Source organism: Tinamus guttatus, unplaced genomic scaffold (genome assembly GCF_059628265.1).
Source record: "Tinamus guttatus ecotype Peru unplaced genomic scaffold, ASM5962826v1 Tinamus_guttatus_pri_ptg000028l, whole genome shotgun sequence".
Taxonomy (NCBI): domain Eukaryota; kingdom Metazoa; phylum Chordata; class Aves; order Tinamiformes; family Tinamidae; genus Tinamus; species Tinamus guttatus.
Genome location: NW_028288562.1, coordinates 365,572 through 393,025, shown reverse-complemented (window position 1 = coordinate 393,025; position 27,454 = coordinate 365,572). Strand labels below are relative to the sequence as shown.

The following is a 27,454-nucleotide window of genomic DNA, read 5'->3' as shown; positions in this document are numbered from 1 at the left end:
CTCTAAACTTGCAGCCATTTTCTATTAAAAAAAAAATCCAGAAAGAAACAACAAAAACCCAAACTTCTGAATGTGAATGTTACAATAATACTTCATCAAAATGACAGTTTAAAGACATCAACTAATTGGTTATACAGGAGCTGTATTACAGCCCCAAATACAGAGTCTGAAGTCAAAATGGTACTTGAAAAATAAGGATATCATTAAAAGTGTTTCTAAAGCATACAAGAAGGGAAAAGGCTATTTTAAGGCATTTCCTAAAACATACATTCCACCTAAGCATATCACTAAAAACTACCAATAAAAGAACATGCATGGCTTCAAATTATATGCCCAGCATTTAGCAATGAGTAGAAACACTGCAGCATTAAAAAGTACAACTAATTTTGCTTACTTCATAATTCAAAATTGCTAGTATTTGAGAAGTGTTAAGCTAAATCCTTGACAACTGCTAAGAGTGTGACCTCCCATTTTTGAGCCGTGAATGAAGCAGTAAAAGCCAGACTTGCACAAAAAGCTTTCTGGGTAGACATCTTTCCATAGAAATATAAAAATCTGATTTTGGCTTTCAATTTTTTGAGAAAAGTAAACATAATCATGATGTATGAATATCAATTTAAACCAGGTTGTCTCTTTGGATCTCTCCTGAGATGTACCCTGATGTTACTGCGGTGGCATGAACACAGGCATCAACGGTGGAATACTACTACTACTACTACTAATAGGATCTTTATAGCCTGATTGTATACTATGAGCGAGGTACAACCCCCTTTTCATCTGAAGCCTCTGCATCTGGAGTGAGCTACAGTCACTGAAAAGCAACAAAATGCGGACTTCAAAGAACATTTCTATCATCGCATAGAGAAATGTGTAGACTTCAAAACTCAAATAGGGTATTTCATGGTGATAAAAAAGTATTTCTTCAAATATCAAAGAAATAACTTTAGAGGTTTTTGAGATAAAACAGAGACTGTGTTACACTAGGATGAACAGCCCATTTCAGAACATTTTAATATGGAAATGCAACAATATTTGACATTATACATCTTTTAAACATATTCAACTCACTTCATAGACCCATGATGAGGGGATAAGATCACTGCCTTTTCAATCTTTTGATTAAGATCCATAGCAGCTTCATGGTTCAGGGGAAGCAGAAGTCCTTTCACTTCAGCCTGTGATACACATCAGGTCTCACCTCCAAAGGCAAAGTCCCATGCAACCCATTTAGCCTACTCTCTCAAAACAAGTCACTACAAACTTAACTAGCATAAGGGTGTATCCACACTGACTTTGAGTTCACGTACATTGGAAATGCAATTTCAAAAAGAAGTTAGAAAGATATTTCTTTTTGCCATAAACTTTGTCTCATACCATATAATTATCTCAGAGCATATGAACTCAGCTCCTTTCAGATCAAACTGACCACGAAAACATTCTTCAGGAGCAGACCCCATGTACTGCAGCTATTAACAAGCACTCAAAACAGCGGAAAGGATTTTAGTTAAATAGACTAATAGAATACATCTTTTTTTACAATTCAAGCAAATTTTTTCAAAGCTTCCCTAAAGGCCATCTTGTCAGTCTGGTTAATTCTGTGACTGCCTCCTCATAGCTGCTGTTGCAGCTTCAGCTGCCATAACCCTAACAAAGGGTCTGATAACCAAAACCCTTAAATTATTCTCATTTTTTTCATTTTTAAACACATGACATGAGAGTGTTTTTATTTCCCCTCAGAAAGATTAACTTTCAATTTACTAAATAAGTAAGCTTTTCTGCCCCTTCTCCTTTTTTGTTCTAGGCTGCCCCTTCCACACCCGGCAAGAGGAGCAGGAACAAGGTGTTCTGGGCCTAGCACAGACCACAAGACCAAGAGACAACATGATTCCTTCCAGTTCTACAACAGTATAAGAGACTACAGGGCTCTAACCTAAAGACATGAATGGGACATGGTGAAAACTTTTTCTAAACTCCGTTTAATTTCACACCAGGCACAAGAGTATCAAGTCCAACCCAAAGTTCTGCAACCAACAGGGCTTGTTGAACAGTACTTTCCTGAGCAAGGACAATCACATAAGCACGTCCACGCAATTCTCTTGCAATAATTACATCTGAAAAACCAAAGCAGCCAACACTTCAGAGAAAAAGGAAGGATCGTTATTTTCACTTATTTTCACATAAAAACAGATGAGCTGTGAAAGACATCTCCTTGTACATGATCATTTTAAATTGCATTAATTAGTCATAAGTATAAAGCTCTACTCCAAGCCTTCTCAGAAGCACAGAACTATTTATAGCACAATTCAGGAACTACTCCACTTCATGAAGTGCCTTGTGAGAGAACAGAAACAGCTATATTAAGACAATACATTATATGCTGGGGCTTATTTACTCATCTCCAAATGTATACAAGGATTCTGATAATGAAGAATGCATAAAAAGGGATGCTTATGATTAACATAATGCCAAGAAAACATGAAGTACAGTTCACAACCAAAACATTACCAGGTTAGCAGGTTACAGGCAACAAAATGTAACCCGCAGCCAGGTTTGGTATTTCTTTAATGCTTCTCACAAATGTATATTAAGAAGCCTGCCTGGCAGGCCCTACGCAGCTTTTATTTGAATTATAACTTTTAGTACATATTGGAAATGCTGCTTCCAGGCTCTGTGCTAACACAGAATACTATTGACCGTACTGAACAATGCTCCAATTACTGGGATGTCCCATTGGGATGCCCCAATTAATGGGACGCCCCAATTAATGGGATGACAGAGCAGTGAAAAAAAATGAACACGAAATTATTTAGACTTTAAATTTTAATACATCAATCTGCTGGAAGAAGGGAGAATTAACAAGTTACTAATTGGAATCTTAAGGTATGTTCTGCACCTCCTCCTTTGTCTCTTTGTAAACTTTGGATAAGGATTCACGTTGCTCTGAACACAGTTACTGAGCAAACAGCACACACAAAAGGCTGGAATAGCCCAAGCTCAATGTCTCCATAGTTCAGCACTGATCTTCCACAGGCAGAACTACTACTCAGCCTGCTTTCCACTCAACAAGCTGGCCAAGAGCAGATAAAACAGGTAGAAAAAAGTATGCAAGGAAAGTGAAGGAAAAACAAAGGGTAATAGGGTTTTTCATTCTATCTATCACTTCTTTTAAAACCCTGGTAAGGGTCATGCAGAATGCCTCCCTCCAGTTCTCACAGTAACAATCAAGGAACATGTCACCATTTCAGGGCATCTCTGTGGAAGTCTGGACACATGCCAACAAGATAAAAACCCTTAGGATCAAGCATCTTCAAGCTTTCACTTGCTCATGAAATTCAACCAAGTCCAACCCTAGTATAACGACGAGTACAAACATTAGCTAAGCCAGAACCACGACTTGGTCCCTCTTTTAGAGGTCTGCCTCTCTATGCAAGCAAACACATAACACGACATGCAGGAGATACTGAGCTTCCAGATTCTCCATGTGATATGTTCATTTTCCACTTTCCAGATTAGTCAGCCTTCATGGTTAGTCTATTAGTCTCTCTCAGAACTTTTCTGTTTTTTAATTTAATCTGATTGTGCAGAACTTTAGGTCTGTAATTGCTCCAGTGATGATTACACATGTGAACTAGCTCTCTGGTAAGATATTTCCTAAATTCTAAGGGCTAGGCAAAACGGTCCCAGAATTTTAAGTATGGGTTTAAAAAAAAAAAAAATACACACACACAGAAAAAATGCATGTTATTAATTCTGATTTGACAAATTCGGATCAAATAGTACTAGGGAAGTTGCCTTAATAAGTCACTGGAGAGAAGAAAGAAAGGAGCTGATGAACCACAGCATCCCAGCAGTTCTAAACCAGAGGGAAGAAAACGACAAACATATCTGCCCTGTAGGGACCCTAATCTATTTCCAGGATTTAACAGGATGCAGCAAAGTAAACTCCACAAAATGCCAGAGACTCATCATGTTTGCTTAATTCACACCAGTTGAGTAATGAGGGATCATCCTCAACAGCAAATTCCAGAGGAGGATCACACCTCTGTTTGCAGCTGTCTTAAAAGGTAGCTTGAAGAACAACCAGAAACATCTTTCGTCCTCTCTAAAGAAACTTTCCTTCAGAATCTCTCTGTTCTTTATAGTCAGGTAAATTCATATCAGGTGAGGAGCCAAATAAGCTCTCCTGCTGCATGAGATTGCCTGTTAATCATACCGCTTTTTATTTTTCCAGCCTATTAACCTCAGTTCCTCCAGCAGCACACCAAGCATACCGAAACATGCTGACAAAGTTTATTTTCTCCCTTCTCATCTCCATAGCACTCATACATTGCCTACACCCTAATTTCTGGAATCTTATTGAGGGGTCCGTGTACCCAACTACCACCACTCACCAAGTCATTTGTAAGCAAGGAATACAAGTATTGCACTATGATGATGCACTTTTATAAAACCCTCTGTTGGCAATAGGTGAATCCCACCACGCGTGCAAACTGTATCAGCCTTTTGGTAGGTTATGAGAGCTCCCTTGGAGATTTTCATGCCAGCAATCTTGAATTACACAAAAGTTAAGAACAAAACTGGTGTAATGTTGTTTCCCTACTTCACTGGCACATAAACAAAACCAGATATTTGTTATTAACACATAGGTGATTCTTCATTTTTAATGTTTGCTATGTTGGTGTGTATGCCCAGACAGTTCTGTGAATCACACCCAGATGTGGTAAGGGAAACTGTGCAAGCCACCAAACTATAACCAAAAAAATGAGGCAAAAGAATATTCTTTTATTAGCTCTCCAGTGAATTACACTGATAAAACATCCTACATTTTTCAAAGGGCAACATTTCCCCAAACAGAAAATTAATTATTAGAGGAAGCAACAGTACCAATTGATTCATTAACTATTGCTGCACAGAATTGAGAATAAAGCAGTTATTTATCTGAAGCTCATGTACATTGGGTGACTGCAATAAAAATGTGTCACAAAGATGCCTTTAGCAACGTACTGAACCTGTTAAGCCAATACAAATTAAACCACAGAAGCGCAACAAGCTCTCTAGCAGGGATATCTTTTTTAAGAACTTCTCCTCCCTTTCTGCTTCTATAAATATAGATAAAGCAAACTTCAAAAAAAGGAAAAAAAAAAAAGGAAAAATATAAAGAATCTATGATCTTATCAACCAACAGCAAGTTTGCACACTTTTAGAGAACATGGCTTCTGCAGTCATCTGAACCACCAAAATGTTGGTAATTCTGGAGCAGAAAGTAACAATCAACACAAACACACGTATAGTATGCTGAATAAAAACAAAATAAGAATATACAAAATTGAGCCATCAAAACCCTACAAAAAAAAAAAGCTCTTCGCTGCCTTCTCAATATCCTTTATTTATAACATAATATATATATAAATATATAAAAAAGTTTTCCTTTGCCTAAATTACCCATTATGCCCTGCTGTAAATCACTAAATCCCCATGTGCCAGTCTCACATGCTGACTGCTGGGGCCAGCCACCCACATGATGCACCCCAGCTCAGAGGACACCTGGACACCTAACAGATCAGCTTAGACCATGAAACAGTCATAGTGCAAGATAAGGCAGAACCTGCCCTTTCTATTTGCCCTAAAGTTAGTATTTTTATCTTCTCTTTAGAGTAGAAAGCTAGTTAACTCAAGTTGATGAAAGAAAGAAGGGAGAAAAAGAGAAGAGGCAAAACAAGGGAAATTCAGACCTCCTTTCTATCTTCCACACAAAAACTGAAGCTCAGAGATGTAAGGTAAAGCCAGATCACATTTGTCTGCATTTACTAAAAGACCTGTCTGTGAAATGCTGCACATCTCCTGAAGCCAGCAATCTACTAGTGACACTTGTGCAGGAGACAAGCATCTGTGATACTGTATTATTAAAGGAATCTTAACCTGAGCACTGTGTCTCAAGAGAGGCTTAGGGCACATCTTGTCTTTCAAATTTGCTCTTTTCTGCAGTGCTACTCACTTGAGTGTGACTAGGAAGACTATTTTATACCAATGACAAGGCCATTTATCTATGCCAAACACAGCAATATGACAATGGCTAGTGATAAGGACTTAAACTAATATGCAGAATCACCTCCACAAGTGGCAAGGAATATTAAAGATTGTATCTTACTGACAGCTTCTTATTCAGGGACCGGAATATGCGAGGAATCAAAGGCTAATCCCCACTGTGTATCCTAGGATATTGCCACTTTTCCCCTCTACATCTGTCCTGTGCAACTGATTCAGGGAGTCATTACAGCCAAGATAAGCCTTTTTCTAGAAGGGAGAAAGAAGCCTGAGATTTTAATAATGTTTCACTACACTTAATCTATTTCTTTTCTGCTCTTAATGTTTCCCAAATATGCAAAAGAAAGAGAATTTGCAAGTACTTATAACTGTCTGTTCGTAGGGAAACCAGCCAGGGGCCTGTAAAATGCCACCGTAAAATAGCCAACATGAAACAGTGCCATAAAACACTGAAGTGAATGGTGAGTGGGAAAACAATATGAAGATCAATCTAGAACATCCTTTCTTTGCTTAAGGATTATGATTTTTTTTTCAAATATAAGCTCCTTTTATTTCACGTTTCAAGAACATGCTTTATTATTATTATTATTTTGATTTTGAATTTTGAAAGCAGGCTGCACTAAGAAACATTCCTCTTTTCCCCATCAATTCCAAAAGTGTGATTTATCATAAGCTTATTCATTTACTAGTCCAAATCTCACTCCAGGACTATCATAACAACAATAATAACTTGAAAACAAAAAACAATTGCACAGACACATTGATTCTAGGATTGTACATTTCAATTATTCTGCACTGATATAACTACCTCTCATGGTAATTTTTATACTTAATCCAAGCGTCTTTCACAAACAGGTTATCAGCATGACATCTCAGGTAGTTACACGGCAAAACTAGATAGTGAATACTCACCTTGATGATACTTAAAAACACCAGTAATTGGCTTTTTAGTAAATCAAGCTACCAAAGAACTAAGCTTATCATCTTTCTGCCCTTCAGGGATTCCCACTTTGTACTTTTTAAAAATATGTTTTAACATCGGTTTTTGACACAAGAAGATTTCTGTGTCATTCATAAAGATAAAACAGATAAAAATTTTCTTGCTTATCTCTTGATGAGCTAATTCCAGAACATCTAGTTTTAAAGAATTAACTTTCACATCTCGAGGCAAAGCTCCCTTGGCCAGCACAGTACCTAGATGGTCCATAAACAGCAACAAAAAATAACGAGCAAGTCTAACAAACACATTTGCAAGAGAAAAATATCTCCCACAACAGCACTATAAGGACAATTCATTACATGACTTAACTTTGCCTCTAGTTTTACTCAAAATGCCTCACTATGTTTCTCAGGGGGCCACCACACACGCAAGGACAGCAAGGCTGCCAGAATCACGTTAACACCCATTTTTCAGTACTAGTATAGCTGTGCTAGTGAAAGCATCAGAATAAATGCTACCGTAGGCACCACTCAGTTACTTTTGTCACCACAAAAATATTTGAAACTTAAAGTAGTTCCAATTATCACACCACAGCAAAAAAAGATTTAAAAATACAAACAAAGGCTGTTCCAGGGCAGCGCTGGGTAGGAGATGTTTCAAACATCTTTGTCTAAGCAAAATAGATTTATTTTGTTTTACAGAGGGGAAAAAAAAAAAAAAAAGAAACACAAGCACTAGAGAATGACTCTTTTTAGCAAACACTGTATAAGCAACTCACTTCCTCCATTCTCTGATCAGGGGCATTTTTACCAAGGAGCAGAGAAGAGCAAGCCATGCTTCTCCCAGAGTAATCAGCAGCCAAGACATGGGACAGTTGAACTGAATTGTTCAGTTCTTGCTCGAGTTCACCATTTTCAAGCAGCTTAACTGCAGTTTTGGAGAGCAAGCATACTGGAAGCCAAACTCTCTACCAATTCCTTAAACTCTTACTTTTTAGGGAGGAAAGCAAAAGGGGCAGTAAACAGTTCCATTGCTCCATCTTACCTTCACTTTATTTCTACAAAGAAAAGTTTGTATCCCAGGGTATCAATACAATATTTCATGTTAAAATACGAAGAAAATTACTTACCATTTTTCCCCACATAAGTTCTTCTTGGCTTGGTCAGACATAGGCAAAGTTTCCTGATGTTTTACCATTGGATGCTGAGCTATCATGCTCAGCATCCAATCCTCCCTTTTCAGTCTTCAGACAATGGTGCTTCATGCTCCCCCCACTCTTTATGAGCTCCAAAGCCATTAGGAAGAGAATAAACTACAGGTGCTCAGCTGCACAGTTGTACCTGGCTGCTCTCTATCCACCAGGAAGCTCCAACTCCACCAATGTTTCCTACCCTCATCACTATTAAATATCTCCTTCTTCATGCACCCAAGTTTGATAGAAATCCTTCTTAAAAGACAAAGAATCCCTGGGTGAGTGAAAAAGGAGCAACTAGAGCAACAAGGGAAACAAATCCTCCCAAAACCTGAAGTCCATCTCATGTCTGCTGCAGAGCCCTGGAGACAGACTAGTTAACCAGGTGTTTTGCATTTACATGCTAGGAACCAACCTCCCCCAGCAACAGATTTTTCAGATATACACAGCTGAACCGAATGAACACATTAAAACTCCTGCAGTCTTTGCAAAGATTTTTAAGACAGCCAAGCTGTATTTGCAACTAGTAAATGATCCTACCCAAATGACCAATGAACAAGTACAGGCACAAGAATAGAATAAAGTTAGCTAACAGGTATCAAGTCCGTATCATATTGCATCTAGGTTCCATGATGTTTTATCAGCCAGAAACTCCAACTCCCCTGCTTTGCTTTAGGCATTCTCACTGCTAATATTGACCCTCTCATGAACATATAGATAACTGTTCAGATTTGCAAATTCTCAAAGCATGCATTTTTCCATCAATATTTGTCCAAGCTACAGAAGCAAAGACAAAAAAAATTAATCACACTTTTGGACACACTTGTTTAAGCCTCTTTTCTCCCAAGAGCTCTAAAGGAAGAACTTGGCCTGGGTAGCTTGCAGCAGAAAGCTTTCCACAAGTACCTCAGTCACCAAGAACCCTACCAAAAGAGACAGGTAAGAACCAGAGAAAAACAGGATAAAAAAAAATCTATCTATATATATATACACATATAAAAAAAGACTCCAAAATTTTACCCACATTCTTTTTAGCAAGTCCAAAAGTGCTAGTACTTAAGTCAATTTTAATCCATGGTAGTCATTTTTACTCTTCTGGAAACTCCTACTTCATGACCCTCTGATGATGGTTTTTCCACCTAATAAGAAATCCTAACACCAAATTCCCGCTGGGAGTTTTTCTGCAGCTGACATCTGCAGAGATGAACTCTGACAACGGTTAACAGCCAAGAAGCTATAGCTCACTGTATCAATAAAGGATAATTTTACAGTGACAAAATTGTCAACCAGTTAATAGCATATGTTCAGAACTAGACTGATATGAAATTAATGTTCCCGGAGCGTACAGCAGCTCTGTGTTCCCTGTATCCCTTTTTGTCATTTAATTTTAGATAATAACTACATAATATATCATTTCTTAATGTAGCCAAATATAAAACAAAGAATATTGATGACCTGTGTTTATTTTGCAGATGTTACTCTAGCAAAGGCATCATTCATCAGTGAGCAGCACTGCATAGTCTTCATACAACTTGAGATGTAACTATGGCTGTTGGTGTAAAACTATACTGACATCTTTGGTCAGAAAAAAAAGCCATGCCACAGTCATGGCTATTGTACTTGAGGACTCTTCTGACCTCTTGGATGAGTCTGAAACTGCACAGCCAGCCTAGCACAATTTCTCTCTGGTTTGAATGAGTGAATTCATTCTGTGCAAGTTTTGACTTGGTCACCAGATGTGAGGCACGAAAAAAGCACAAGCTGGATCAGAAATATATGCTGATTAGGGAAACAACAGCACCTCCAGACGGTTGCTCACACACTATCTCAAGTGCCTGTACCTCTCAAATTCTCTATTTGTGACAAAAGAAGCAGAAAAATCCTCCATCCTTGTATTTTTATACAGTTAAGAATACAGAAGACATGCTGCCTTATCCATGTTCCCTCACAAATCCATTTTTAAAATTATTTTAGCAGCCTTAATAGTGCAACAGAAAACATTTAGATTTTTTTTTAATTGATTGATCCCATATTTTGCCTCAGGCTACCATTTGGGGTAATGTGTGTAAGCTCAAAATCTTAGTACTGAAGCCTTGCTAGGTAATATAAGCAAAGAAATCAGTAAGCATGAGAACAAATTTCTTTTTTTTTTTTTTCTTTTTTTTTTCCTCTCTTTAATAGGTGTGTTTTTAACTAAAAAAAAAAAAAAGTATTTCATTGTCTACTCCTAGCTGTGCAAAGCAGCTCCCAGGAGAAATGTTTGCAACTCTTGAGCACACATGTACAGCCCTTCACGATTTGTGGCATATGCTGAGCACAGCATTCAGGCCTGTGCTCTTCCTCCACCCCAGATTAATGCCACTTTGATACTGCAAGACAACTGTCAACACGATCTCGTAAACCAAAAAAAATTTAGATAGCAGCCATTTCCAATTAAGTCCCTAGGAATGCACAGCCAGTGTTATCAGGGTTAATCAGAGTGATTGTCATAGCCTTAGGACAGCCATTTTGCAGCAGGTGTGAAACTATAGTTATGTAGTTTCTAGTCTAAAAGAAAAAAAAAAGAAAAAAAGAAAGCATCTCCTGCTTACCAGCTCCTCCCGAAGTTGGGCTATGAGTTCATCTCTCTCCTTCAGCTGCAGCTTCAGCACAGAACATTCATCTTTTATTACATCCTATAAAAACATCAAAAGAGATGTTATAATAGGCTTAACGCTTTTACTTCGCTCTTGACAAGAAAAGACTGTTTCAAACAGTGTGAGATAATTACATTCAAGTAATGAAACTCAATTCTCCTTTGTCATGTGTGATCTTTTTAATAACATCCTCTAAGTTACAGTATAAACAAATTAATGCATCCAAAGACATTACATAGAAATGTGAAGAGCTCCCTGCCCAGAAGTCCATTTTGTTATTTTTTGATTCTTTTCATCTTTTTTATTTGAGTTCCTATCAGGTCACTTCTTTTCTTCAGTTAAGAAACATCTGTGAAATGTCATAATTTTACTCACACAAAACAAGTGTAGAGAAATACCAATTTAGAAACATTAATGTGGAGCTCTCAATCTTAGGATAAAGAAAAGCTTAACAGACCATCACAGCAAAGCACCCTTCCCATGCATACATCTTTTTCTTGCATCAGCCAAACAACAGTAATTCCTATATTAGCTGTATGGAGGACAGTTATTACTCTGCCAGCTAATGATATATCCATAGTGCTAACTATAACGCAATTTCATGTGCGTGAAAAATACCAAAATAGCCAAGGCTGTAGCCAAACTCAGATCCATAAAACCATCTGTGAGCTGCCCCTCAGCAATTTTGTGGCTTTATGTAATTACAGTAGTGCAAATTCGATATTTGTAGTTGTAGTAGTGCAATTAGATATTTGCACTACAGTTTTATCCTTAGTTTCAAAATGCCTTATAAGAAAATTGGCCCTATAGCAAACATTAGCTAACAAGTACCAAAGTGTAAAGTATATTTATCTCTTGCAAGACTCACATCAAGATGCACACCCTACCCGCATTAGGGGAGAACTCAAAGCTTTTGGTGCTATATGATGCGCCGGGATTTCACTCTTCATATATACTAATACGTTGTCTTGGAATGGTAGCTGAACACAAATTATCAAGCATCCCCTTAGCTGTAACACCTCAATTTTTGGTTACACTTTTTTGAGAGCTTTGGTGAGTAGAGTTTCACATCACTTGTTGCTATCTCTATTTTCCCCTAAACCCTAAAAAGGGCTCATGGGCAATGCAAAGAAAAAAAGGGACAAAAAAGTTCCTGCAAGCAAGCAAGGACAGACTATTACAACACTTTGAGGGGAAAAAAACCTTTCAGAAAGCATGTACAGGTAAACACAGCAATGAGGTATACACTTGCAACGCATAATACCTAGAGCACGAAGGATTTTTGAGCTTTGGCATGTTCTCAGGATTGTATTGGGAGCATTCTGAGCGTCCCCAGCACTAGTGACAGCTCAGAAAAAAAAAAATCTGCCCTCCAGAGCTTCTGAAGACTTAAAAATAATGGCACATCTCCCCTGGCAAAATGCACCCAGCTGGACCTTTCTTCCCTGTACCAGGCATCGTCTACCTCCCTGTTTTAAGGGAAGCCCAATATGTGTGCAGTGACTGGCCTCTCCATCAAGTTTATTGTATAAGCTAAAGGCATCTTCAGAGGCTCATACTTCTGTGCGTACCATCTTCTGCAGTGCAGTTTTCCAGACACTTAATTTATAAAATGCATGCAGTGATTCTTCTCTTATTATCCAGACTGCATAGTTTGTAAAAAAATACCTGAGGCTCAAGTAATTTTCTTCCCATCTTGCTGCACACAAACTCTGATTAGCACTTGCCAGCAGGACATAGTACTCTTAAATCAATTCTCTACATTAGCAGCCTCAATACAGCCCTCTGCGACTCAGTGCAAGTAGAGCCTGCAATCTACAGCTGACCCACAGGGCTGGGATGCTTGGGAGGGTGGACCCCACACCCTTCATGCACTTGCCAGTCAACTATGAATTAACACCCAAGGTCTGCTGCAATTGATTTAACCAGGGCTGAAGTTCACCTTTCAAAACCTTTGAAGCTCTGCTTATGTCATACTGTCCAATGCAGCTTCTGGGTCATCTGTGAATAAACAGTGCTCCACTCCACTGGATAGATATTAACCATCTTCACATTTTGTAGATTATGAAGACAACTATTGAGAATGTGCAAATGCACATTTTCTAGGTATTTGTGCTTAATCACATGACTTCTGAATATACATGAGTTTAAGTGCATGACATTGACAAGAATGTGTAACAAACACAGGACTGAAAACAGAAGATGTGGCTCCTCATTAGCTCTCAATAAAAACAAGCTTAATAGCAAAGAAAAACGCCCCATAACATGGGTCTGCCTGGTGATTCCTGTGTGCCAAGTGAGAGAAAACTGTAATATAAGTTCCTTCTTAGTAATGGAAGAAAACAAATACGGATCTAAATCACATATTGATCTAGGAAACTCCATGTATCACACTCTAGTACTGCAACACTGAGCATGAACCCTTCCACTGCAGCATGCAGGTGCTGCAGTCTCCACGCCCAAACATGAGACTTCATCGGCCACCTGAGTGTAAGCATCATCCCTAGACAAAGGTGCAGTCACACCCATATGTGCACAAGTTAACTGGAATTGCCTAGTAAAAACGAAGTGCTAGACATACCCAATTTTCTGCATTTGTTTTCTAAATATACATATATTTTATGTCCATATACATACCAACACACACACACAAAACCTATATGTTATCTACACTATATTGCACACAATCTGCAAGCAGTAAATTTGTGTTTTTGTTCAATTCAGACAAAGATCCTTCCTCCATGAACACAGGGTAGGGGTAGGATTAGGATTTTATAACACTGGGTGGTATTTGCACAGGCACTTTTTTTTTTTTTTTTTGGTAAAGGTAAGGAAAAAAGGAAAAAGATAAAGTGATTAAGGCTTTTTACTATCTTCACATTCAAGCGGGTATTTGAACCATGCATTTCTGTATTTGGAAAAAATAAGCTTATTTATAATCCTGGTTACGATTACATATGCAAAATGTTTTTCACCATTTTGCAGCCCTGATATTATTTAGATAGGATACTAGAATAATACATGGACAGGTGAGTATGGCTGAGTCCAAGAGCCAGCTAGAACAAAGCAAGAAACCATAGCTTTAAAAATTTTAGGTAATGTATACCATTCCTATTTAGTACATCAACATGTTTAACCACTCTACTACCATCTTTCTGCAACATAAATTTACACTTACTGACTTACACATGCTTACTTACTATATTTCATCAAAGATGAAAAGTCCGACAAGAACATATATCCTATGAAGTATTAGTCACAACCCCAATAAATCAAATCACATTCCAGGCCTTTGTTCAAAAGCTGAGTATGCTATAGCTTTGAGCACATTCAAGCACTTCATACTATTCTCATGAAATTTATATGAACTATCTCCTTCACCTTATTAAAAAAAATCTGCTGTCCTATATAGTAAACATGTTAGTAATGGACTTGTCCAAAACTTTGAAAATATTTGATAAAAAGAAAAGTGAGTTAATACCTGATTCTTCGTTCAATGCATCACTGATTTTTAAAGAAAACTAAGTGTTAAACAATGCTTAGTTGGATGCTGCATGCTCAGTAAACAAAATGCTGCATCTTCAAATTCAGTTTTAGTAAATGGAGATTATTTCAAAAGTTTGCCATTCAAAATTTCAACTCTGCTTTTATGCAACTGGTTTACAAGTATACTTTTTATAAATATATATATGTGTGTGTGTGTGTGTGTATATATATATATATATTTAAAGCAGCTCTGCACAAAATTTCAGTTCCATTTCCTTTTTTTTTTTTCAAATAAAAAACAGGATTTATCTGCCTAGTCACTATGAATGTCCTGTTATATCTGTACTTCTTCATGGTTGGAATGTTCTTCAAATTTACATCTTTTTACTTCTTCAAATTATCACCCTTTTACTTGCTTTCTCTTGCAGTCTCTGACTCTCAGTGCTAGTGTTTTCCTTGTTTATTTTAATTTTGTCCATCTGGGAAGCTGTTAAACATAACAATAAACCTGTTTCTTATCAGATCAGATCCTAAGATGATAAATTATGCTGCATAGGGGAAAACAGCTGTAGCAGGTTATGCCCTAGTGCTCACAAGCATAACCGCTTACATTTTGCAAACTTACTTTATACCTCTTCATACTTACAACTGTGTAGACATATTGTGCTCCCTGTAATCACAAAGTGCTATAAAGAGAACTAACCAAGTATTCTAGAAGATAGATTTACTGCAATTTTACTTGGATACCAAACAAATGTGTTGTCAAAATAGTACCATAAAATTAGAATGTAGCATAACTCATGTGATGAATGTGCTGAATTTCAGAGGGTAAACAGATTGTTTACCAATTTAGGGTAATGTAAAAATCAGCAATTACCTGCAATTTCCTAAAATTACCATCCAAAGAGGCAACAAACAAACACACCAAGAAACTTAACACTGAAAGACAGGTCCAGCAGATGCCTACATGGCTCACCTTTGCTCTTGGTACTCCATGCCAATCAGCTCCATCTGGGCCAGAGCCCTGGTGGCGCTCCCATGGGCCGGCTCCTCCCAGCTCTTGCTTGTCCTCAGACCCCTTTCTCCACACCCCTGCACCAGCTGTTGCTCTGGCCCAGCACAAGCAAGTTCCCATTTAAATTGTTGCTCAAGGCCACCAAGGCACCTTCCTCGGCATCACTCAGCACAAGCACAACAGCTTCCCCTCTACATGGGATACTTCCTGCTCCAGCAGGAACAAAACCAATCAAATCCTGTATTAGGGACTCGCATTTCAAAGACATGGTCACGAAGAGCCATGGCCATGTGCATCTTCCACTGCTGCAACTACAGCATGCAAATCTCATTTCTACATCACAGCTCTACATTCTTGACCCTGACATCAAGTGGAGTTAGTGAAACACAGGATGTGATCTTAAAATGACAAATGGGTGAATAATCCTCATAAAACCTTCCGTGAGTCTATACATGTGTGAATTCAATTACACTAAATATCTCAATAGATATTTTATGAGAAGGATTTAGAGTAGATATACCACCTATCTCAATGCTGAATGTTCAATTGATATTTCACTGTGAAACTCACACACCATAGAAGACTATACAGAGCATGCTACTTTACCCTCAGACATTTACCAATAATAAAACAAAGACTGTTTTCTTCACAGTTATCCAATCATCAGTGAACGGTGAATTCCAGATTCAGCAAATAAGGGTTTTTGTTTGTTTGTTTGTTCTTTTGCTTCAGCTGAATTTCATTCTCTGCAGCAGTGACAACAAACAGCAGGGAGTTTCAAGGAATGCGGCGCGATTAATAAACTCCCACCCATAAAGCTGCTAGGATGACCATGCTAGGTCAAGCCCAAGGTGCATCTAGCCTGCAGAAAGATTTGAATAGAAGCCAGTAATGGAAATTTCTAACAAGATGAGCTTATAATTTTTTTTTTCTGACATAACCACACCATTTACCCTATTAAATAATTATTCTGAATCATTTTTAAGTGGTCAGATTGATGGGAAAAAACAAAACAAAACACTCTTTCTCCCTTCCCCCTCACCCCCACCGTAAAAGAATTGGGGGAAAGTCCATCATAAAACCCTTTGGAAAATGTGAAATCAAAGTTTCAGCTTTTCAAAATAAGTTGTTCAGGAACAGTTTCCCTTTACATAATTTATCAAGAGATCTTTAAGTAGCATGAAGAAAAAAATCTCAACTGTGCTTGCTTTTTGACTGCTGAGTACTAAACTGGTGTTTTTCATCTCTTGCCTCCACTAGAATTCATCAAAACAAGTGTGCACAGCCGTGCATACACCTCTGCATCTATGGAATTTTATCGGCCTGCTATCTTTAAATCATTCAGCATGCTGAGATCTTTCTGCAACATTTCATATTCCATTTTAATTCTGATTATTCTCAACCCTCTCGGAAGTGTAATTCTTCCTTTAACAAATGACTACTTATTCACACCTTTTGTACTCTACACCTAATGTGCTATTAATCCAAGAGAAGACTTTCACCCTTATCCTGTAATTTTTTAAAAGCCTTTGATGAAGGGCCCTGTTGAAAGCGTTTTGGAGATTGAGTTAACTGCAGACAACACATCATCCTTATTCACATACTGACGGCTCTTCCAGTAGACTTCTGAGGTATGATTAAAATCTCAGAAAGTCAAGTTGGCTCTTCCCATTGATTATCTTCATTTAGGGTCCAACTAAACCCATTTGCTAGAATCATTTCTACTAACTTGGCTCGTAACAAAGTCAGATTAACAGAGCTTCTCTGCTATTTTCATAAAAAGCCATCTTATTTCCATCTGCCGTTTCGATAAGATAAATTTAAGCAATATATAACAAATATTATTAGTTAGACAATTTCTTAGTTCAGTTTCTTTAGAATTACTGGTTGCACCCTTGGTGCTAAAGATTTTTACTCTATATTTTCCTTTTTTATTTTCAATTAACTTCAATTCAAAACTCCTTCCTCACAAATGTTAGCCCAGTGCTGTTGGTATGAGTAGCTACTTATGCGGAAAGGAACACAGATCATTTATTTACCTTTTTTATAAAAATTTTATTATCTAAGAGTGATGTCTTGCACAACTATTTTTCTGTCTCGCAAATCTTCTAGAAGACTTCATGTCATTTAAGGTTTTATATGTGTGTGTATATATATATATATATACGCACACACACACACACACACATATGTGTGTATATATATATATATGTATACAATTAGGTTGTTTTTAAAAGTATTTTGCCCTTGCTTATTATAGTTTTACATTAGCCATGCTGAAAAAAGAAAATAAATGCCCTACTTTCAAATAAAAAAATACAATAAGCTTAAGGACATCTACTTCAGGAAGGCTTGGAAGAGAGAAGGGTTTTTTTTTTTTTAATCAAAAATGAAGAAGATTCTGCATAAATGATCATCATAAAGTTTATCAATTTGGTATTTTTCTTTTGACTTTATCACCAGTGGAAAACATCCTGCTAATAGCCAGATTTTTGCACAAGTAGTAAGTCAACAAAATCAAATCCCTCTCATAATCTTAAATGCAAAAGGCATTAATCATGAAATAGTCTGATTCATGTCAAAGAATACCTGATTCATACCAAAGAATACCGAAGACTTGCAACTTCGCATGCAGGTATTTTCACTCAAAACAGAAATACTGCCACATTCATATTTCACCACAGTCAGGTCCATAAATGCAATTCTTTACACTATAATAATACCTTAGTTGTTTATTTGTAACCCTCTTGTAAAATGGGAAATGTAGTGTACAGATAAGTAAGATTTCTAGCGAAAGTAAGCAGAACTAATAGACCATACAGACTAGCATAATAGCAGTGGACATGCAAATAATTTTTGGAATTGCAAAGCTTATCACAAGTTTACCTAAACTCTGCGTGTGCAGGGGGGTTGGACTAGATCACCTCTAGAGGTCCCTTCCAACCTTAAGCATTCTATGATTCTATGATGCCTGTGACTTTAAACTTTAGATGTGACTACTGATATTTCATGATATCAAAAGACTAACATGTTTAATTCTAAAGACAACTTCTAATGTAGTGGTGATAAATAGAATGGGGAAAATGTGACCAAAATTACCTATTAAATAATAATAAATATATATATATACACATATATAGTTTTATATAAGTATTATTCTGAAGGTCTGCACATGTCCTTTTGAGATTTTAAATAAAACTTTGCTCTTGACTGTGCCTAGACCACCTAGAAGCAAGAGTGGCTTTTAAAGATCCTCAACCAAAAATAAAATAAAATAAACCAACTATTAAGTGGATGATGAAGATTCTGCACCTTCTCTAGAAAATGTCTACAGGATTCAATTAATTATTTTCATTCATCACTTTCATTTAAAGAGATGCTTAAAAATTTCCCATTACATTATCCTGCTAATTATCTATTTAATTTGCTATATTCTGCTTTAAATACCTCTGCAATGTCAGTGACTAACATAAATTATCTGGAGTTCTGATGAGATCAAGCTAGTACCACGTTTAACAATTTCAGATAAAGGCATTAACCTCAGATGAATTCCATTTCTGTGTAAACTGAGACTATTTCTTTTCCAAGACAGTAAGCTCGTGAGCCATGACACCAACTACAATTTTCAAAAATGAGTATCTCTGAAAGTCTTTTTCTTTTTTTTTTTTTTAATTGAGGACCTACTAGCTAAATAGTTTGAAAATTAGTTTGAAAATAAACTTACACAATACAAACACGTTGAAAATTATATTTTTTCACTATGAGCAAGGTTTTTGTTTCCATATTACCATAAGTATATACGGAATGGGGCATTTTTATATAGAGGGAATTTGATCATGTTGCACTTTAATGGGTTCCACCTGGCTTCCCTATCTTCCTATTCAAACTCCCAAATACACAGTATTTTGATATATGAGTACTTTTCTATTTTAGATTTTAAAAATTTGCATATAAAGAGGCTGGCGTCACTCCTTTTTTGGCAGCAAAGGAAACTCAGGCATATACACAGGCAGAGGAAGGAACAGGTTGGCTGAGCTTTACTCCCATCAGAAGGGGCTTCTTGCTCATGGCAAGAAATGTCACACCAGTACCCACAGCAAGTAATGCCGGGTGATTCCCTATCCAGGGCCATATGCATTCAAATAAAATATTTCACAACATAATGGTTTTGCTATGACTGTACTTGAATTATTTTTCTACCAGTCTAATTCCATTGATTCACACTGGTATGTCAGAAAAGACCCACAATGTCAGAAAAGACCCACAGATAACACAGAAGCACGCTATATGTACAAATTTTATATATATATATATATATATATACACACACATATATATATATACACACACACACACACACATGTATTTTTATCAGTAAGGGGGTGAGGTGGAAAACATCTAAAACATCCAAAAAAAAAAGTAAAATCCCTTTAATTTACTAAGGGATTCTGCTTACAGATTATCAAATATATTATGTCAACAGACACATTATATTATATTACTGATCCAATAAATAAAATGGGAACAGCAAAACGATGCATAGCAGGTGAGCCACAGTGATTCATTTTCATGTTTTAGAACATCTTACTGCACTTTTTAAAAATAAAACTGCCAGGTATAAAGCAGGAAGACCATTCCCTACCTTTACCACCATACTGAACACAAGAGAAGTCATTTCACCAGAGGAACAGTTTTGTAAACCCATTGCATACCCTTTTCCCCTACTGCCATTTAACAGACAGAGCTCTGAGACATTCTCTTCTTACCCAGAAATGCTGAGCCTCTATCCAGTCTTCCCAGGGTTGGCTCTAAATTCCACTGCCTGTACTTTGCACCAGGCACAGCAGTATCAAGCCAGTCACAACACTCTTTACATTACCAAAATGGGATGGTCTAGTGTTTTATTCAAATTAATTTCAGGAAATTTCACAATAATGCAAGAAAGTTGTTTTCAGTGTATGCCTCACAAAAAAGGTAATTTTTGTTTACTTCTTATTGAAACAACTTTTCCTATTTATTATTTTGATACTCTCAAAGAAACATGTTGTTTTTATTTTCCTGTTCATACAGTTACATCTCCAGCAAATGCATGCATTTTTTCCATGAAAGTCTCAAGGCAATGGAGGAAACCTGGATAACTACGAAAGATACTTAGGATACCTGCATTTCTAAGAAAGAACCATGAATTTTCCATGTCATTGTTCAAGTTACTGGGTACAGAATGAGAAGAGAGGCATTCAGTACAAATGTATCACTAACTGACAACCAATTACCATATTGACCTTAAGTGAAAACACACTTTTTATTTGGAAGTAAACCTTTGTTAAGTATTGAGACATTTTTTCAGCAGTTTTTATGCAGCTACCTCAGTCTTTAAATACCACCAACTCCACATGCATGTAGAAAAATCTCATTTTCTACATTAACATTATATCATTTCCCAAGGAAAATGGTCTTTGTCTTGATGGGTTTTTAACCAAAAATAAAATCAAATAAAACAGGCTGTGTCAGCTAACTGTGATGAAGGAATGCAGGTATCAGAAGATACAGTTATGCTGACACAGGATAATTACAAAAATACCGCAACATCTAACTCTCACAAGGTGGCCTGGTGCCAACTAGAAATAGCTTGCTAGCTCACCGAGCACAGAAATCAGTCTAGGCTAATTGGCATAATGCTTGCGGGCCCCATCAACCTGTTAATTCAGCTCTGCTCTTCCTTTATTTTCTGTAGTAGCACATATAGAGACGAATTAGAGCAAGCATTAACCTCTCTACATAAAATTAGGTATGGAAAGCGAAGGTTTTCTATATTCCCCCTACATAGCATATTTTGAACCTGAATATTTCAAATTTATGACAGTCCTGCAGAACAAACCTGAATTATACTGGGCCTATTTTAGGAAAACCTAAAACCGCCAAAAGAGGTATTTTCCCAAGGACATTTGGGAAAGTTCTGTAAATTTGCCAGCTATTCTCTGTATTCTCTTTTCCTGTAAAAACAATGATATGCAAATTCCCTGGGAAGGAGTAAGGGCCATTTAAAAAAAAAAAAAAACCTTTTATTGGTTTTGTTTGTAGTTGAGCTGCCCATTCATCTACTACTTCTTAAGACTGAAGCCAACAAGAAACTTCTCATTTTAAAGGCAGCTTATTTTATTAGAAAAAGACCCCAACCTTGCAGAAAACACAAAATAGGCAGTTTTGAAAAAGTCTTATACCATCAAAATGCTTTCACTCAAGCTGGCAAAAAGCTGCACAGCCACTACCTCACAGCAGCCTACAAGTAGCTTCACCTGCACCCAATGTGGGTGCCCTGAGACTGTGGGGCAGCTTCCACTTTTTCTCTCGAAAACATAAGTGAAACAAAGCCTTGGGATTTTGCATCAAAATATGTGCCTGGTGAAGTACAGTATTTCTGAAGTGTTTTTTTTTTTTTTTTTTTAAATAATCTAGAGAAGAGCATTGAGCCTGTTCCAGACCAGACACCAATGGAAAATTCACACTGTGCATTTGGAGCAGTGTGTTTAGTTTACCTTCTTGAGTATGCACCAGAAACATAAGTTTTGCGTGACTTAAGTTATTATTATTAATAAAATATATAAAATCAATTGAGCAAAACTGAAGGTTCATTTGCCTGGTAATAACACTGTAATTTTGCCTTTGGGATTTTAATTAGAGGAATGCTAAGAATGCCAAAACCTAAGAAGATTCAGACAATTCCAGGGGATACTTCAGATTAGCTAGCACTAGACGACTTCTCTTATTGCTGGGAAAAGTTACCTGTCAAGAATCAAATTAAAATTGGTGGTTATTCTCTGTGGAGATTCATATGATTCATGGCCTCTTTCCACTCATAAATCCTACTTTTAATTTTGAGGTATTTGTCATCATGGAATTGGAAGCATAAGATTACAACCTCTTTTGAATGAATAAGAACACCAAGGACCTCGGCCAAAACTGAGCTTGGTATTTTTTTGTTAGGGAGCTTTTCCAGACATCCGGTTACAAAGGCATTCCTTGCGAGTCATATTTTAAATGAATTGTGTCCACCACAGAGGCATTAATTACACTGCCATTCCCAGCACGGCATCCCATCTTGTTAAATTCATTCATGAGCCTTCCTGTGGCCACTCTTAACAGGCCTTGGCTATTTACTCCTTTTCTTTCTTATTATTTAAAAGAATATTCACTTACAGCAAAGCTCTACTGGCTCTTCCTTTTAGGCAATAAAGGAAAATAGATGCTTTTTCGCCATCCATTTTTCTCCATCCAAGAGTTATACCCTGTGATACCTACAAAGATGCCTAGCCAATAGATGTGCTGAATGAGAATGGATAGATTAATGAGCTCGTTATAATTCATTAAAGACTGATGTGGGGATGACTGCCTACTTTAATTAGCTTTATTACTGCAGGAAATTGTTTCATATGGCAAGCTCATCATCAAGCATGCCTGGGAAACATTAGAGTAGTAATCAGGCTTGATACAAGACCCTTTCACTAGCCTGTAAGGCTAAAGGCACTTACAGTGACAAGAAAGGTATTAAAAAGATGGACGTGACAGTGGCTAGCTTAAAATAATTGATTGTGGCAAACAACTCAGCGATAAACAAGGCAATTATGGTTTTAAGTTAAAACTCTGGTGGAAGAGCAGTGTTGCAATGACACACAGTGTTCTCTTCCTGTAATCATGACAGCAGCTGACAGCAATAGATTTAGAAGGCTTAATAGGTCAGGTTTACTCAGATAATAAATCCAAATGCTAATCAGCTGTGACTCAAATATTCTAATGAACATGTTAATTGGTAACTGGAATTTCTACAGAAATGTGCAGGCCTCTTTTCCCAGTCATCCCCCAAATTAGCCAAGGCATTTCCACACCCTTCTTGACAATCTGAAGTTCAAAAAAGGAGCACAAATTTTAAAACACAAGGAAAAAAAAAATCAGCTTTAGCTGAACTAACAGTTACTATTACATACCCTTACGAAACAAAAGTGCAAGACATATAAATCAGTCTTTCAATACCTCAGGGAATTTTTAAATGCTGTTAGGCTGATATTATGCCAGAAATAGATCCATAAGACAACTGCCAATATTAATACATACTTCATTAAGGCACAAAACTTTCTGAAGCATTACTTGAGTAATCCAGAAGGGAACAAGAAGATATGTCCTCACTTGCATATACATTCCCCTATCTCTTTTCTCTCTCTCTAAAAAAAAGATCCAAAATTCTAGAAAGCAGTTCTGTTTCCATCCCCGCCTCCCACGCCCCTTACGATTTATCCCAATAAGCCTTTGAGTTCAAAGACAACGTATTCATCTTCCTAAAGAAAGTATGAACTCAAAATAAGCAAGTCTTGCTCGGGGGGAAGTACATTTTTTTAGTATATTTGTTGGCTTTGCAGAAAAATGCACAAACAAATTGAAAATAGTCTTTACATTATTTTTGTTTTATCAAGGGCAACTACACATGGCTGCTTCAAGCTCAGAAATAATCAATTCGAAGTAGAAAGAGCTGCTCTAATACATCCGCTTTATGTTATTGCCTTATTTGAGATTTTTTAGCCCCAGTTCCACTCCACAGCTCTCAGAAACTGTAAATAAGTACGTGATCCTAGTGAGAACAAGGTGAGATGGCAATAATTTGTCAGTCTCTAAAATGTGCAGAATGATCCATCTGCATGGATTAGTGGAGCTACAGCGGTTTCCTATATACATAAACAAAGGTCAGTCATGTTGAGCAAATTTTACTTTTATCCAATTCATCTATTCAATGAATTTGTCCTCTCTACCATGGGAAATGTTGGCATTAATCACTCCTAAAAAAACAAAGCAAAACAAAATAAAATAAATCCTCCTCTTGTTTCAGTGATTAAAAGCAGACAGGAATCCTATCACTAAATATTTCCAGTTTGGTAGTATTTGCTTACCCTTTCCATTGTAAAAGGTAAGCTTTCTGGAACTGCAAGCTTTCTGCAATAAAAAATCCTGGATTCAGAATCAGCATGGCTTGGAAAATGTATACATCAAGAGATGAGCTGATTATACGTGACCTCAAGGTAATAGGAGACTAAGGAGGAGAAAGGGGTGTGAGCCAGGCACAAGGAAAAGAAAGATGAATCATCTTATGGTGACAGCAACAAGTGGAAAATAAAAAGCTACAAGTTGTATTCTGAGTTTTTTCATCGTCTTTTCTGGTCAGCTTCCTTTTCCATAAGATCATAGCAAAAACCTTTGTCAGAAGATTTTTGTAGGATTTATTTCACTAGTACTCTAAGCCATGGCACAGCAGCAAGAAACATCTTTAAGATAACAGTGAACAGCTCCGTTCAGAGGCAGTGTCCCAGAAATCTGTGTGGTTTGGCCATCTTTCAATTTCTTCGGTACCTCTCCATTTCTGATTCTCACAGGTATCACACTTATGACAGAAATGGGAAAAAAATTGGACAGCCATTTTGTGTTGGCCTAATTCATCTCATACTCAGCCAGTAATAAACGGGACCGCTAGTTGAGGGGAAAGTTGCAAAGATCACCTACAGAAGTCAAGAGTTCATGTCATTTATTTTGCTACAAATAGCAAGAGTACAGCACAGCTGTATAACCTACTGCATAATTAGATAGTCATTTGTTTTGCACTTTAAAATTCAAGTGCAAACACCCATCTGGTTTTGAAAACTTGAGAAGAAAGGAAGGCTTCGAAGTAGTGCATATTCCAAGCAAGACAAGGCATGAAACAATGTTGTTTGAAAACTCAGATGAAACAGTTGTGTTCTTTTCTTCTTTAAACATTTTAAACAATTAGCTTATAAATAATCAGGGGAAATAAGATAAAACGCCACTTTGGTCACCTGACAGATTTGATCCTAAGATGGAAAGTACTCTTTCTTCTAAAGATATGCTCAGCAATCATTTACTTCACTAACATGATAAACTATTGAGAAGTTCCATCACTCATTTTTATGCACATGAGTAGGTGCATTAATATATGCTACACTTGTATTAAGATAAATATCTGCAAACTGACCAACACTCCTAAGTTAATTTTCCATTCTGAATTTACTATTACCTATTATTATTATTATTTACTGTTTTTCATGGATGCTTTGCATTTTTCTATGATTTACTTCATTTTTAATGAAGACATAGGGAAACCAAATCATTTACTTGTGAAGGGAATACTTCAAAAATATCAGGCTAAATTTACAAACACTGAATCTGAAAATGATGTTAATATTCCCTGTGGTCAATGAACATTCAATTTATGTCTGTTTTGCGGTGGAAGAAATAGCATTCATTGTCAGCTCTTTATACTTAAAATTAAAACACATCTGCTGAAGTAACATGGCCACATATCTTTTAAGAACAAGGACTTGGTTTAAATTAACAGGAAAAGGATGATTCAGATATTCATAACTATACAGGGACTAAAACATACAAGCTACACTTACAAAATAGACTTACAAGGTTCATTTATTTAGGTTTCGAGTTCCTTGAAAAAAATCTACACTGGGCTCTACGTTGGAAAAAACACTCAAAAATGTTCACTGCAGCATCAATAAGCTGGAGCCAGCCAGAGTTACAATAATTTTTGCTTCATCTTGACGAACTGCATTAATCAAAACTTTTACTCTGTTAAAAAAAAAGCATTTTTGTTGGAAGAAATATGGTCCAACTGCTTTAAACAAACTATACATGCATGGATGTGGCATTTCCCCATTTATCAATTTCCATTTAGCTTCTATAACCGCTAAAATGTTTTCTAAACCTGCAATATAATCCTTCAGTTACTAGCACTACAGAACATTTCCTTATATTTTCTCAAGCACGCCTTTTTGAAATCTGTATTAAAAGATAGGGTATCAACCATATTCTCTTCTCATGAAAAATACATCTACATGTTTCATCACCATAACCAGCTCATGAAAATTGACTTCTGAATTCTCCAAATAAGATCACAGACTTATATGAATCTATATATCAAATTCAACATTTGGAACTCCCACTTACTTCAGAGACAGGCCATTCATTTATATCTATTTTCAAAAACTCTCCTGTATTTTTTACTCTCTCTACATGAAGGAAAAAAAGTCCATTCACAAGGAGGAATAACAAGGCAGAACCTAAACTAAGGAAAATGGAGGAAAAAAAACAGTAAAAGTCTGAAATATTAAAAGAGCACATTTTTTTTTTCTTAAAATAAATAGCAGATCATGCCTCTTAACCTCAACCCTAAATTTGCTAGCACATATACGTTTACCTTCAACTGTTGGTAGTGACTATGCTCCCACTTGTAAGCTAATGATGTGCTTTCATGCGTAAAGATTCTTTTGTCTTCTTCTCAGCTCAAATTAAACAAAGCAGTTACCTTATATCAGTAATTTGGAAAAGGAGGAAAGAGTTACTGGCTTCTCGATCAAGGCTCTCAACTGGAAACAAAACTATAACCTGAAGGGAAGACTATGATGACTCTCAGGACTGTTCCCAGCTGGCTGACAGTGAGTGCTGCTAAAGTCTTCCTGACAGCAGATATTGCACTACATGAGCAGAAGTTTTAACTACGATTTCTAGAGAAAATCATCAGAGTGCAAGACTGACATGGAAATACTCATGGCTTCCTGGGCTTTTTGCAAGGTATTAAATACAGGCTAGCTTGCATAGTCCTATTAATTCTTGTAACAGTTGTAGTAAGTACTGTAGCCGAGTTTTACTGGTTCAGACTCTTCCAGACTCTTGAAGACTTTTTGCAAGAAATCTAAGCTTGGGAAAACCTTTTGGCAACAAGTTGAGCATGACACAGAAAACGATGTAGTCCCGGGGACCTGTCCTTCAGTGCCTTTCGCACTGCCAGGGAGGGGCTTCATAAGGGCTATAAACCAGGAGCAAAGATGACTTCCCCTCCTTCCACCATATGATTAAACATCTGTCCTAATGAGGTCCTGATCTTTAAAGATGGTATTAAGCACTCTTTCTCAGAGGATAAATCTTTGAAGCAAAACTTAAGAATATACTGTCATTGTTCAAAGCATGACTCATTTTCACAGGGAGTTGTGGTCACGTTCAAAGGCACCTCAGAGGACTTTCATGTACATTACAGAGAGATAGTGACTTGTTTCCTTTGTCTGTCAGGCAAACAG

The 27,454-nt window shown here is 36.9% G+C and overlaps 1 protein-coding gene across 1 annotated transcript in view; it reads right to left on the bottom strand.

Moving 5' to 3' along the window:
* CCSER1 (coiled-coil serine rich protein 1) overlaps nt 1-27,454 on the bottom strand; it is a 517,309-nt gene that overhangs the window by 214,514 nt on the left and 275,341 nt on the right. Inside the window, exon 8 of the mRNA XM_088529607.1 lies at nt 10,769-10,852. Within this exon, the coding sequence (XP_088385733.1) occupies nt 10,769-10,852 (84 nt within the window). The remainder of the gene's footprint in view (nt 1-10,768; nt 10,853-27,454) is intronic.